Source organism: Calypte anna, chromosome 2 (genome assembly GCF_003957555.1).
Source record: "Calypte anna isolate BGI_N300 chromosome 2, bCalAnn1_v1.p, whole genome shotgun sequence".
Classification (NCBI taxonomy): domain Eukaryota; kingdom Metazoa; phylum Chordata; class Aves; order Apodiformes; family Trochilidae; genus Calypte; species Calypte anna.
In genome coordinates, this window is record NC_044245.1 from 79,208,436 (window position 1) to 79,224,162 (window position 15,727).

General features: G+C 34.9%; 1 protein-coding gene across 1 annotated transcript in view; it reads right to left on the minus strand.

Annotated features, from left to right (window-relative positions):
* The window catches only part of MARCHF6 (membrane associated ring-CH-type finger 6), a 43,830-nt gene that overhangs the window by 4,114 nt on the left and 23,989 nt on the right, over window positions 1–15,727 (minus strand). The window contains exons 11-25 of the mRNA XM_030444328.1: window positions 15,198–15,256; window positions 14,537–14,617; window positions 13,452–13,520; window positions 13,276–13,350; window positions 12,093–12,227; window positions 11,477–11,596; window positions 10,229–10,329; window positions 9,429–9,566; window positions 7,400–7,601; window positions 6,400–6,469; window positions 5,095–5,276; window positions 4,011–4,145; window positions 2,858–2,947; window positions 1,375–1,507; window positions 335–470 (exon numbers count right to left, since the gene is read on the minus strand). Of these exons, the coding sequence (XP_030300188.1) occupies window positions 335–470; window positions 1,375–1,507; window positions 2,858–2,947; window positions 4,011–4,145; window positions 5,095–5,276; window positions 6,400–6,469; window positions 7,400–7,601; window positions 9,429–9,566; window positions 10,229–10,329; window positions 11,477–11,596; window positions 12,093–12,227; window positions 13,276–13,350; window positions 13,452–13,520; window positions 14,537–14,617; window positions 15,198–15,256 (1,726 nt within the window). The remainder of the gene's footprint in view (window positions 1–334; window positions 471–1,374; window positions 1,508–2,857; window positions 2,948–4,010; window positions 4,146–5,094; window positions 5,277–6,399; window positions 6,470–7,399; window positions 7,602–9,428; window positions 9,567–10,228; window positions 10,330–11,476; window positions 11,597–12,092; window positions 12,228–13,275; window positions 13,351–13,451; window positions 13,521–14,536; window positions 14,618–15,197; window positions 15,257–15,727) is intronic.

Consider the following 15,727-nt stretch of genomic DNA (forward strand, 5'->3'; position numbering starts at 1 on the left):
GCAGCAGATTGAGACATGATTTTACATCCAGATATTTTCCAATTATTATGGTCATGTGTCCTTCAAGACTACACAGGGAGAGACAAACAGTTTGTGGTAAAACACATTCAAGTTAGATACCGGGGAGTGTCTTCCATTTACAAAGAGTCTATTCCTGTGTTTATCTGCCTGAACCACAGATAAAACATTTACCACAACCAGTTTAGGTCTGCAGCAGAGGGACTTTTTTTTCTAGAAAGCTTCTTAAAATCCCTTTTAGCTCTAAGTATCTACAACATCTGAATTCAATCACAATTTAAAGTGAAAAAATTAAATCCCCACACTGTATACTCACTTGTCATTTTTAATGTGTTCATAAAGGCGCTTGAACTGGCGGACTTGGAAGGAGAGGATTCCCATCAAAACCACAACCATGAGCAGAAAGGGATAAATCCGTCGCTGAACTAGGTTTTGCATTTCAGCAGTAACTCCTAAAAAACAAGACACAACCTTCACAAAATCTGGCACTGCTCAAGTAACATGTGCATTTCTGCTTCTGCACCTCCTTCTATGCTTTTTTGTTATACTCTAACTCCAGTAGAAGGGCTGTGAAACAAATAACACCCACATGTTTATATCAGATATCTGGCATGACAGTTGCTGCTTTTTTTTCACCTGAAGCATTAAAGCTCAAAGTTCTCCATTAACACAGTGACAAGCCACAGGAAGAAACCTGGGCTTATCAGTTCTTCCTCCTTACTGACTTCTCTATACCTTGTGTTGGAAAAGTGTTGACACTACAAAAGTCTGCATTAGAGAGGCTGAAGAATAAAATGGGACTTTTGGAACATCTTTTTAATGTCAGAATTAACTACCAACCAAAGCAACTGTTGATGTAAAAGCACATCTATCCTGCTACTAATAACATTATTTCCCTCAAGTATGAGGAGATAGGAAATTTAAGCTTCCTTTAGAATCTGACAAGTCAGAGATGTTCTCAGCTCAGTGTAACTCTTAAAGAAAGACTAAAATTAAAGGTTGGTTGTTCAAAGAAGAAATTAATTAATAATCTCTTTCCACTACTAGCTAGATACCTACATTCCTACTTTTAAATATTATTCAGTCCCACACTCTTGATGTATTCTGTACTTAGTTTAATAAAAAAACAACCAGACTGATGTGTTGCATTCTCAGCCTCCCAAAAGCTTCTGAGATGATGCAGCAATCCTTAAGCATTTCTACTTGCAGAATAGCAGATTTTTGACCTTTTTTTAAACAAAAGCAAAAAGCAACAAAAAACCCAAACCCCTAGAGCTTGAAGTGTTATTTCCACAAATATATTTACATTACTATAAACCATAAGATGATAAACAGGTATTCTGAATGTATACATACCTAATAAAGGTACAACACCAGAGGCTATGATGTAGGGTACACACAGGGAAAGTAACAGAACAGAGATCACCGGTGCTGCCAGTTTACGGATTATGAAATGTAAATCGATGTTACGAATCCCATTTGCATATACCTAAGAAGAACAAGTTTGAAGTAGAATGGATCAATCAAGAAAGCCATGCTTTGTTCTTACAGCAATAATTACAGGACTGTACAAGAGGTTTTCTCCTTATGAGAGGAAAAATGTATTCTGTGCCAATCTACATCATAAGGGTTCCAGGAAAAAATCTAAATCAGGTGCAGGAGAACAACTTTGTCTGCAAAAGTTCTGTGATTTGGTTGCAGGAATTCAAGAGACCAGCTAGAAGATCATTAAATAGAGCTGTGAATAGTGGTTTTGTGGGTAACCTGGGATCACTTTTGCGGTGTTAACTTGCTGCAAGAAGATCCTGTATGTGCTAGTAGAGCCATTCACTAATTGGGTAACACTGGCAAAAAACAGCATCTTATTTTCTACTTGGTAAGGCAGACTATATCCTCTGCATGTGGGGACTGTGCCTGAAGAGAGAGCCTCCACAGTTCCTGAGCAGCTAAGATCTCATTGTGACCACACAAATAATGAGAAAAGACCAATTTCAGACAGCTACACCACACAGCTGGACGGTGGATTCTCTCCCCCAGCCTGGAGGTAACCATTGCTAAGGAGGGCTCACAGAGGTCACGTATAACATGGGCCCAGGGAGTGCATTCAAAATGGAAGGAAGAGCTGTGGTTTGCATCAAAAGGTACTCACAGAAATAAGAATGCATTTTCTGCTGTGACACTCAGTGATCAGTAAAAGGTTTAATAACTGGGATGGTGTGGTAGATTTTATCAAGAGAGGCACCTTTTGTATAGAGGTCAGGACATACAGCGCAGGGCTGAGAATTTACCTTCCGACAAACTGCTGGGATACTTCACTGATATGACAAAGTGTAGAACTTTAAAGTTATTATAAAAAACCCCCACTTCTACCAAAGAAAGCAACAGGCCATGTGACTCAGAACTGTTCCGTCTTGCATCATAATCATAAGGAAAAGGAAATGCTGTCTTTCATATGCACTCAGCTATGAACAAGGGAAACTCCACAGCTCTGGAGAAAGCAGAAATTCTCTTTTCTTGAGCAGTGGCCATAAATAATGTCCAGTATTTAGACACATATGAATTCACCTGAAGAAATACTGATGTTTCTCACTTTAATGCAAATCTGATAAAACTGCATATGCACACATATGTCTCTTGATTTCAGAAGTTTATTTTTTGTTTATTGTTAAGTATGCTTTAATGGATTACATTATGCAATTTAAAAGGATTCTACAAGATCTACAAGATCAGTTGAGTTTTTTATTCTCTTACTCAAATTACTCCATCACTACAACTCAGGCATTCCGAAAATGTTTGAAGTATATTATACAGATATTTCACATGGACATTTTTGTCTTACCTGTTCAATAACAGTTTTCAGCCACCACTGGGGACCCATCAGGGTTATGGCCGCAATTATTTTGGCATGCAGAACTCCAAGAGCCCAGTCCTAATTTTGTAAAAATGAACTGTTAACATTAACATACTTGTAGACAGTTTGACAACAAAACACTTTTTTTTTTTTAATAGCAATTTGCTATTATTACTTGTAAGTGAAAAGACAAATTATTTCTCTATTTACATGGGACACTGTTTACAAGAGGTGACATCTGCAAACTCTTAAGGAAAAGATGATGCTCTCAAGCTTAACAAACATCAGTAAAATACTCAGTTCCCTTGACCCAGGAAAACCAGCTACTACTACTAATCCAAGGAAAAAAGCATTATATTAACTTAAAGCAACAGACTAACATTCTAGTACCAACTAATCAAGAGAAACAAGATGTAAAGGTGTTCACACAAGGTAGGAAACAAGTTTTTTTCCTTTTAAATTTTTAATTAAAGAGACACATTATAACTACAGGCTTCTAGTACTTAGAAACTGTATAACTTCTATAACTTAATAATACTTATTATATAATAACTTCTATAACTCTGCATGCCATGAATCAATTCTTTCTGGATTACTGGCATTTGGTAAGAGATTCTTCAATAAAACACATCAAAACAGAACGCAAAATATAACATGATAAGGCAGAATAAACAGCTACATAACTGGTAAGGCTTAAGACAGTACTGGATAATTAACTTTCTTTAAACTTCTAGGGAAATACATTTTCTTTAACCAATTATTTAAAAAGACAGCTCCTGTTAACATCTATTATCCCAGATATGTTAAAATTTAAAATTTTATGACAAAAAGATCAGTATGAAAGTTGCTTTGAGTTTGCTCAAGTAGTAACCTTGTACAATTCCATTCTCTTTTGTGAAAAATTGAGATAATTCTGAATTTCAATAGCTCCTTGTTAATTTACAAGTCTCAAACCCCTCTACTCTGATAATCTGAGGAAGCTCTGTCACATGAAAAAGAAAATCAGTATATTTAATTACAAACTTTTACACAATTAACATGCAAAAAACAAAGCACTGAATCATCATGAAAGAACTACAGTACCCCTTACTTCTATGTAAGGAAATGTACCAATAGCAGTAGAAGAATGGGAGCAACTTACCTGCCAAGGATAGAAGAGAGGTGTTTGATCCAGGGGAACTCTCAAAGGTGCAACTATGACCAGTTCAAACAGAAGACCAAGCAAAAGTGGAACCACACCAGCTAGCAGGATGGCCACTATTAATGTCTTCATTATCTAAAAAACCCAGGACATCCAATTATTAAATTTATCAGAGAATTCTTTTTGTTTGAACTTCAATATGTAAATTATAAATAAACTACTATATAAATTAATGTGTATAATTAACTTCTGCTAATAAAAATACTTCTGCTAATAAACTACACAGACCTTTAACTCATACATATATATGGCTAGAAATTATTTTAGTTACATAGAGAATCTTGCATTGCAAGCTTCCAAGATTAGGTTCTATTCCATGCTCCCTCCAGAAAAAGGCACTACTCTGCCTACTGGTATCTTTCAACCGTAACATTATCTTTGATTGTTATTAGTAGGGAATATAATCCAGTGTTCAGAAATTCGAGAAGAACCTTTCCAAAACTGTCTGTAATCATCCAATAAGGACACAAGAACATCCATGACAAGATACTCTTTATGTTATGAATGTTTAAAATTACTATACTTAAGAAGAAATCTACTAAGGAAATCCTCAAAACCAAGATAAAAAAGATGTGATATAAATTTATTGCCATGGTAAGAATCTGAACTTCTGATAATCAAAAAGGGTATTCTTTAAAAATGTTCATTTAAACAACATAAAGATCTGAAAAAGCCTAAGGACCTTTAAGAAAATATGCAATCTACTTTGCAGAGACATGTTCAACACATATGGGATAATATAATCCAACATATTCACTTTTAAAGGAAAACAGAAAAACATACACGTATATTTAAACATATAAACACAAGCTTCTTTATACTGATTGCTTAACATGCTAAATGCCTTCCAGAAATACAGGTTATCCTATGCAATAGGAATGTAATCTGCCAAAGTTTCAAAATGGTCTGAAAAGAAAAATATAGTATACATTACAGAGTAAAACCTCAAACAAAAATGAAACAAGAAGTTTTATTAGTTACTTTTTTAAAAAAAAAACCTGTATTTTTTTTTGTCAAGACTCACCATAAGTGACCATTCTTTGACCTTCTGAAAAATCACTCTACGACCCTGTGGCATCCAGGCAACCAGCACTGTCACAGCTCGGATAGTTAGCCAGCAGACATAAAGACCACAGGCAGCTGTGTAGAGTTCATGGATTTTGGCAGTCCCCGTCCAGAATGACATCAACCACCGGCCAGCAAATACTGAAAACACAAACACTGTTAAATAGAGTCACGCTTTTTCATGTATTAAGGAAGTATTTAATGATGCCTATTACAAAAATACTTGTAAAATTTATTGTTAAATATTAATGCACAAGTAGTACTCTGCATAAACCAGTATTTTGGTATTACACCCATAAGGCACAAATGTATGAAGCAACACGTAAATAGGTTGCCAAATGCATATGTATATTTTTTTCTTAAAATTTCATAATAACAATAATATGATCTGAACTACAGCAAACCAAAGCCCTGAATACTGTACTATTCAGAGCCTAAGCACTAATTTTTGGAACTACAAAGGATTTGTGCATTAGATTGAACTTAAAATTGTATGAGCTATGTTTGTGTCATGTCTCTGCCTCATACGATTTTTTTAAGAGTTACTGATGGGACTTCTGAAGCTCTCTGACAAAAAATGGGAGACATTTACACCATTTCATTTATTAAAAGTGGTTCTATGCACTAGTATTATAGTAGAATTATATTATACCCCACTATAATAACCATCACAAAATTCATAACTCTGATCTCAACACATTACTGACTTTAGGATTATTAATACCAGGAGGTAAAAATGGCATGCTACTACAAGTAGCCAGGGTACAAAATTCAAATGAATTTATGTGTCTTAGTTTGTTCCAAATTATTAAAGCAACAGAAAACTACAATACGTTGACTTTTTTAAAAGTACTTATTCATTCATACGTAAGTGGGAAGTGGCATGTATATCACTTCAAAGTTCCCTAGTGACCTTGTCATGGTGACACCCTCGAAGAATTTAATTATAGAAGACCTAGTAACAACCTATATATTTTTCTTTTCTAAATGGAAAAGCACATGCAAGAGCATGAATTCTTTTTTTCTCACAATACTACAGAAATTGTATTCTACAGCAAAACAAAGGAAACGGAAACCTGTCATTTAAATAAGAGTATTGTCTCAATAGTTTAGTCTTTAGACTGCACAGTTTTATGATGACCTATTTAAAATGAGACATAATGTTCCATGGTTTCTCCTTCTAAAAGTTTTAAACATCTGCCACTGTTGAGCATGGCAACTTGCTAAGTTGTTTTTTATCACGATGTTACAACAATAGACTTACCTGGTAAGGTAAGGCAGATAAGACTAGCAATCAGTAATGTTATACACATGAAAACAATCAAAAGAAATATCTGAAAGAGGAAAGAAAGAGAAATAGTTTATAAGAAAATCACTTAAGAAAAAATGGTGTTTCATCCTAGAATGTTCAGATACCACCTGATGTTTCACTATATATAAAAAATTAGCAGTAAGAAACCAATCCACAGTACATGCAGCACACCTAAAGTGCCCTGTACTTCCTTTAAGAGCTTGCATTAATTGTCACAACAGCAAAAATTAACATTTGGATAATGAATGAGGGAAGCTACATTAAAAAATAATCTGTTTCTGCACTGACCAGCACAGTGATTCTCAAGTTAACCCTGAAAGATTTCTAGCTCTGTATGCCAGATACTCAAGACTGGTTTTATAAAATGGAAAAATCTTGCTAAGAATGTTCTTCCAAATGCCCTTAGGTATGTGCAACCAGCAGCTGACAGCAAAGCTGATGGGTTCTTAGTCAGGTTTACATCTTGTAAGAGAATTCTTACAAACCTGATTTATTTCAGTACTTGAATGTCCCAAATACCATGTGCTATGAAGTTCTGCTTCACTGAGCATCAAAACCACAAGCAAGCCTACTATGAGAAAATTTCAACAGACTATAAAGAGAAAATTACATCTGTGGCACACATTTTCCTTGACAAGACTTTTATTATTATATTTCTCTCATTAGTAAACATTAGGAAAACAAGATGTGAACTAATAGATAACACACAACATGTATGGGATCTATAAACAAAAGTGATAATTGAAGGTCTTAAGCTACAGGTTGAAAAAAGCTGAGGGAATAACTGTAAGACTACTTTTTAGAAAGATGCAAACTATACAAAACACAAAACATGGCCCAGCATTTGACTTCTGATAACATGTGGGCAAAAAAAAATAAATCTTTCTCACCAAACGTTACACCCATTTTTCAAATGCCTTTCACTTTTTCTTACTGCATTAGCTATACCTACCCTGAGAGGGAATTTTAAAGGCCTACGATAAGGCTGGAAACCCACGGGTCCTCCTTGTTGGAGTATGGCTTGATGGGCTGCATGAAGACCTTCCCCCACAACTGGAATGGCATTATTATTGCGAGCATGTTGGTTGTTAGGCTGCTGGTTTGCATTGTTTTCATTCTCTTCCTGGTCCCCAAGTAGGTAAGAATGCAGATCCCTGTAACAATAACATTTTCAGTTTTGCTCTCTTACATGTGAATGAGAATCTTACAGAAAGATAGGCCTACTCAGAATGACTACAATTTGTGTCAAATTCATACAGGAGTACTGGCAGAACCTTGATAAATTATAAAAGAAACCATTTTCTGATAACACACTAATGCTACCCTCAACACAAAATTTAGGAGAAAAATTCTAGTACGGATCCAGATTAGAACAGCCACAAATAAAGATAAGTTCTGTTTGACTGCTTTAAAAACAATTTCTAGTATTAAAGTTGTGCTTATGAATACAAAATTGCATTGATATTTCAGTTTGAGTAAGCAAGCAGCTCAATGACATCTTTTAAGTGTGACTAAGCTCTATTGGAAACATTTTCTTTCAAACATAAACTGTACAAGAACAGTACTATACTCCTATAAACATGTTTTCAGAAATAAAGTCAGGCAGAGTCTTTCATGAAGATTCTAAATTGCTCAAAACCCATTTCACAGCTTTCTAAGAACATCAGTCTTAGAAATAGTCAATCTGCTTTAAAAAGCATTCCATTGATTTTTCCTGCATACATCATTAACAAGTAGATATTTGAATCTGATTAAAACAAACCCAAAACAAAATTTAGAAATTAATTTTCTTCAGCTTTAGCATTATTTTATTAGCAGAAAGATCCATGCAAATATTCTATTGGCAGACAATGGAAACATTCTCACAGCAGCTTGTTATTTAAGAAAAGGAGAGGAAACAATCTGCATCTTTCCTTAACTGAAGTTGCTGAAGAGATATTTCAGAAATGCTCTTAACAGCTGCAGCAGTGAAGAAAGCATAGGCATTTTTATCACTTCTGAAATTATCTTCCTGTCACAGAACCACAGAATGGTTTGGGTTGGAAGGGACCTTAAAGGGTCCTCATCTAGTTCTGAATCCCATCTAACCTGCCCTTGAAAACTTCTACAGAGCTGGCATGGGCATTTATTATTTAAATAAATTTACAAAACAAAGAGAACAGAGGTGAGAAGATTTTCCTTATGAGAAGCTAAAATAAGTATTCAGGATTGCAGTGGAAAAAAAAGTAATTAATTTTCTCAGAATCTCAGATAAATTTTAGCAAAGAACAAATCTTCATCGTACTAATGCTGCACTGGCATGACCCAAAATGAGCAAGACATGGTGATAGAATGCCAATACAGTTTGAAATCAATGTTTACTTGACTAATTTGGCAAAGAACACATGAACTAAAAAATAATTTTGTGCGCTAGAGGTCTTCCTGGCAGTATAAATCAAGGAACATAACTTTACATAATCATTTACTTTAGCTGGCATAGATTCAGAAGTTCATTTTCTAAAAAGGGATAAAACTAACTTTAAAATCCCCAACTTAATGGTATTCCTTTTTCAGCTTAATGCTCTAAATAATTTTTTCTTTTTTTTTCTTACAGTAATAACTGTAAGATACACATGTGAATTATGTCAATTTCACTTAGATGACTCATGGAAATGCTCTTAAACTCATCTCTAATTTTCCCATTTCACAGGAAATTAACAAGCTGTTCAGTCATACCACTATACATTTTTTTAATAAGCAAATACTGTAATAGTGTACCAAACTGATTACTTGTCAAAGACCAGTCCAGAAATAGGTACAACTACTTCTTAGAACAAGACACTTCCATAGGAAGTGACTATAGAAGTTTTCATAAACATATTTATCTGTAAAATAGCTATTAAAAGGCACTTAGGATACGTCCACTGAAAGAACACCACTTTCATGCTAAAAGGCAAAGCTGGGCACAATGCTTGTGGTTGATTTTGGCTTTCTGTACTTACAACAAGTATCCAGCAGTAACAGTCCATGCCCGTACCAGACCCTTCAACCACTGTCTTGTATGTCCTTGTTCTAGCAAAGCTGGAAGCACCACCTGAAGCAGAAGGAGCTCTAGGGAAAGTTCACTTACAGGTGCATCACTAAGAACAATGGGAAAAGAAAGAAGTCAAGTACAAGGAAAATACTGATAGTTATACTGAATGACAGTAACATTACCACAATAAAAAATATATTGGATGCTAACAAGAACATTTTTTAGTTTTTTGCAGATATTTTTTCTTATTTACATTTCTAAGCACAGGTTAGGTGTTCATGAGTGTTTAGGCCCTTAGGTGCACAGGAAACTTAAAAATGTAGAGAAAGATTATATCAGAGAATATGATTTGCTCTTCTATTTGCTTCTATCCCTGATGTCTCCATTATTATTTAGGAACAGAACAATATTGCTGCCATTGAAGTTACATCTACAGATATCCTTTTATTCTTGAAACAAGGATAACCAGGAGTGGAAGTGAAAAATAAACATGACAGCAATTTCACTATGAACAAGTTGAAGTAGAAAGTGTTTTGAAGGCATATAAAAACCAAATAGTCATCTTTATGGAAGTAATACAAAATGCCTCTTATTTTTCTTAATAGCTTTTTATATGACAAGTTCTATGATTAGATAGGATTAGATTTTGTGAAAACAAGCAAAACATACCAAACAATGTCACATTAATGCTCAAAGAGCACAAATGCACATTTTGCCTAGTTACAGGGAGACTGAAAAATCCTTTTTTTTTTTTAATTAAATGCTTACCTGTAGAGCATAACATTGTATGGAAGAAAGTTAGGCAGGAGATACTTGATAATGCGTATAGGAAGCCAGAGCATGAGCAGTACAATTGATCCAAAGACAATCTGCAACAAGGAAGTTAAAACAAGTTTGCATAAATACCAGAAAAAAAACCATAACCTAGTTTCCTGCCTATGCCTCCGACACATTTATTGTGTGTGGTGGGTTAGCTCTGGTTAACAGCTAAACATCTACACAGCTGCTTGCTCATCTGCCTCTCCAGCTGCATGGGGTGAAAACAGAAGGAAGGCAAGAAGACTTGTGATGATGACAGTTTAATAGAAAGCAAAAGCTGTGTAGTCAAACAAAACAAAAAGCCAATTAATTCACTGCTCCTCATCAGTAGACAGATGATTAATGACTTCCTGGCAGCGCCTCTGCACATGTCGCTCAAAAGACAAACCCCATACCCATGAATATCCTCTTCCCTAACTCCTCCTTTCCCACAGCTTTTATTGTCAAGCATGATGTCACATGGCATGGAATATCCCCTCCTTTGGTCAGTCTGGGCCAGCTGTTCAAAGCACACTCCCTCCCAATCCCCAGCTTATTCACTGGAGGGGGGAGGTAGCAGGGAAGGGAAGAGGAGAAGCCCTGAGGCCATGCAAGCACTGTTCAGCCACAGCCAGAACACCAGTGTGACAGCAGCGCCATTTCAGCCATTAGCCCAGAGCCCTGAATGACAAGAGCAGCACTGACTGGCCATACCACAGTTTTAGAACTGTGCAACAGTTCTACTTTCCTCCCCACTAATGGGATTACTAATAGTGAATTCCTCTCTTATATATTGGATGAGTTTTCATTCAGCTTGCAGAAGCTTTAGAAAAACTTTCAGTTTCTATTTCTGTATCTTTTAAATTGGCTGAAAGATCAGAATTTAGATTAGGTGCATTAAGACCTGTTTCCTTAAGGAGCCAGATTGAAAATCCAAGTACATCTTAAACACATTCTTACACTTTATACAAAATCAGAACCAGACATTGAAAATAATAAATTTTGGTTAACTATGTAAAAATGAAAAATCTAATCCCATTCTTCTTGAAACTTAATAGTTTATCTTCTACAGGAGAATTTTCTTAGAAACTGAAGAAGCACAGTTTGAAAAGTGTGATTTGGTTTGTGAAAATGTTTTTCCTTAAATAAGCAGTAGAGCATATGGAAGCTAACATGAAATTTTCTTTCCAAACAACAAAATTTTTGAGAAGTCCTTACCACTGATAAGATGAACCTCCTGAGATGTCTATAAATGGGCAAGTGAATCATTTCCTGCACAGGATTGAAATCTGGGTCATTCAAATTCCTGAGAAACCATAAGACACCGGGTCTCAAAACCTGAAGTAGGAAGTAGAAAACAATATGTGAAGAGAAAATTATCTTTGTATTATTTGGTTTTAATCTTGGATGACACTGCTGCAGCAAATAGCTTTTACACATCATAGGGGTTATTTGTTGAAAAAGGTTCAAGAAAATGGTACAGAAACAGAACAAAGGAAGCATTATCATAGGAGTAGAGAAGCAATAACCAATTACAAGCTTAACTTTAAAGTATTAATCAAACTTAACCAACTGACATGTAGTTAAAATTAATTTAAAAGCATCCTCCATGTTTAAGGACCCTTAGTAAACTAAAAACAAAGTAAAATATACTATAATCATTTTCCAATGTAGTAAGTACCAGTGTGGCCCTTTTTAGTTAAGGCTGGAATCCAATAAAGACACACAAACCACAGTAGCAGCAATACCCATATGTGAAATTTTAAACTAAGAGTTAACTATGTGCAAGCTTCTCTAACTATGCTATATCCTAATTGTGCTCATATAGACTTACCTCTCTCAGTAAAAGAATGAAGGATGCAAAATAGAAGACATAAACCATTCCAACTAACCAGTGCAGAAACATTGTGGTACCTGGGGCAGACTGAAAGCTCAATTCTCTGTCTTTCAAAGTGGCATCAAACATCTCCTAGCAAGTAAGCAGTAAAACAAATATGAATGAAGCTTGGCAAACCAACAGCTACTAGATTTGTTTACCCTAGGTTCATGTATACTTAAAGCATTTAATTTAGATGTCTGCCTTGTGTTAACACATAAGTAATTGCAGCATTCAATTTTTTAAAAAAAGGAATAATTTACAACAAGAACAACAAATAATTAAATAATTTGATCAGAAATGATTCTTTGACAGAAGTAAGAAATAAGTCAACTCAAATACCACCATACACTACATAAGTTATAAATCAGTTCAAACAAAGTGGCACTGTAATAGAAGCAAATAATTGTATTCCCTTAAGTGAAATTCTATTTCCACTAAGGCTAAAATAGTACTTTTTTCAGGACAGAATTTGATTATTACGGGGGACTTGTAAATGCAGTAAAAAGAATTAAGATCTTATTGCTTTAATAATAGCACGTTAATTTGTATTTATCAACTTAAAGAAAAAACAAAAAAAGCATTGAGCAGTACCTAAAAAACTGGAAACACTATGTTTATAAAAAGAGAAGAGTGCTTTCAAATCTGTACCAACAACACTCTTCTCTCCAGGACTTTTTTCCTTTAAATATAAAACATCATTAAAAAGATTTTATCCCATTTCATAGAATCATAAATTGGTTTGGGTTGGAAGGGACCTTAAAGATCATTTAGTTCCAAACCCCTTGCCATGGGCAGGGACACCTCCCACCAGACCAGGTTGCTCAAGGCCCCATCCAGCCTGGCCTTGAACACTTCCAGGGATGAGATATTCACAACCTCCCCAGGCAACCTGTGCCAGGGTCTCACCCTCACAGTACAGAATTTCTTCCCAAGGTCTAACCTAAATCTACCCTCTTCCAGTCTGAAATACTTTCCCCCTTGTCCTATTGCTATATGCCCTTGTAAAAAGCCATTCCACAGTTTTCTGTAGGCCCCTTTCAGGTGCTGGAAAGGCACTTATAATGTCTTCCCAAAGACTTCTCTTCCCTGGTCGGAATAACCCCAACTCTCACAGCCTCAGCCTGTCTTCAGTTCTTACCAAAGAGCATATATCCAGCCACCAGCCACAGATGAGAGGGAACACGCCAATTTCAACAACCACTAACAAGGAAACCTTTATGAAAAAAGAGAAAATAGCACCTTGGTAGTTTAACAAAAATTGCCAAGAAAATTGAGGTTTTAGGGGTTTTTTAACATACAAAAAAATAGTATTACCTTGACAACAATATAGCAAACTCCTAATAAACGACGTGATCGCTGAAACTTAACAAGTGCTGCCAAACCCTGAATAGTTTTGTCAAGAAAATAAAACTGAAAAATACTTTAACATAGTTACATTATATTATGTTACATTCTATTATAAAAGACTGAAGAGAAATAGGAAGTATGAATTTTATCAGGACTACATTTTTTTCACAATTTTCTGTGACTCCAGAAGTCATAATCTGATGTGCTGGATAACCCCCCCAAACATGCACCTCAAATCAATCAAACAATAAATAAAAATAAATGAAAAAACAAAACAAAACAAAAGGTAGCTTTCCTTTTCATGCAGTCTTGGTTTGGGGGGGTTTCAGGAGCTTTTTTTGTTTGTTTTTTCAGGAGGCAAAATAGATACATGGCAATCAACTGTTTTACCACATTTGCACTGCACATTAGCTGTCTGTACTACTAAGAAATATTTCCTAATTCAAATTGAAGTTGGTGTAGTCTCTTTAAAAACATGGAGCTATAATGAAGACTTCTTACTTCCACAGCTTTCAGGACTCTGCCTTTACTTGATTTTCTCTGTAATAACAAAGGTAATCACCTGAAATTCTTGCTGCAAACTCTCAGTGGTTCAGAAACATGAAAAAGAAACAATGTACTCTCTAAATGTCTGGTAAAATTAGAGATGTGAATAAACTTTGCATCGTACCCTACGTATTTTCCTATAATCCTGTTTCTTTTTCTGCTGCAACTACATAGTCCAGTATAAGAACTACACAGTACAGCATAAGGCAGTGAGATAAAAAACAATAAAACAATGATTTTCTCATATAGACCTTCAAAACTCAGTTGGAGGTCTTCAAGCAAGCATAAAAGCCTATGATTTTGTTTTGTTGAACATGTACACGTGTTCTGAAGAATGCAATCACACTGACTACAGTGGCCTACAGAACAGAAGAGACTTCCTAATTTCACCAAATGAGCAGATCAAAATGGTAAATTAACTGTATCTGCATCATGTCTTTGTGTCGTCAAAGTATAGCCAGAAAAACAATTTACATGTAAAATCTGAACTACTGACAAAAGGATACATGACAAACAATTAGAGTCACTGCTAGCAGAACATATCCAACAATTGTTGTAATCAGGCCTTCAAAGTGAGATGCTTGAACCTGGAGGGGAAAAGAAGAGAAAGTTCAAGATTACATCTCCTTTTTATGAAAGAAAGATAAATTCCAAATCTTAGCTAATAAAGGAGAAAAGCAAGTTTCTTTAGATTTTACATATTTCAATAAACTAGTACTTTTTCAGTATCTCCCTCAAATGCAGAAAATATTTACATTTACTGGAAAAATATTTTCTTAAAACCTGAAGCAACCTCTATAAATGAAACAAAAAGTGTCACCTTACACTGACGTCTACATCCTAGCTTTTACTTACTCATTATCATCAGCTATGAAAATTACACAGTACGCAAATAAAACAATTAAACCAAGAGTTTGTTAAAAAAACCTCAAAATGTACCATTTTTATGTAAAAGGACAAAACCTCACTTGAAACGTAAATAATGGAGAAGTGGGAAAGAGTGATAGGACATTTTTAACCATAGATTTATAGAGGTTTGAGGAAAAAACAACCTGAGACACCCCACGTTACTTTTACGATCACACATAAAAATGCAAAGATGCTACAAAAATACCATCTTTAATAAATAGCAGTTTTTTCATTTTGAAATTATCAATCAATACTTACATACTCCTCAAAGCCCAGGCCAACAATGGAGAAGTGACCGATGTGGTATGGACAAAATGCTGCATAAGGTAAGCAATAAAGAAGGGGAAAAAAGGCTATAAAAATTGCTACACGGAGTCTTATTTGCAGGATGTGTACTGTAACACAGTAATTATTCTATTTCTCATTAATTTTGTGAAAACAACTAAAAAAGTTACTTCCTCTACAAATATTTGCAAGTGCTATATTTCTGTATTTCTAATTTCTGTAATTTTAGGAATATACATGAAAAATAATAATAATCTCTGAATCACAGCCTAATGCATCTAAGGAAAATCTTAAAAAAAATCATGGATTTTTTACCCTGCATTCTGCATTAAACCCTGAATGAAAATGCAAACTCACGATACATACTATAAGCAGTAACTATAAAGTAAGAATTACAGATCATTTCAAGGGGGACTTTATTGCTACTAAACAAAATGCAGGAATTTTACCCTTTTCTTTTATGGTTCAAATGACTAAGAAATACATATCTACAGTTCAGAGAT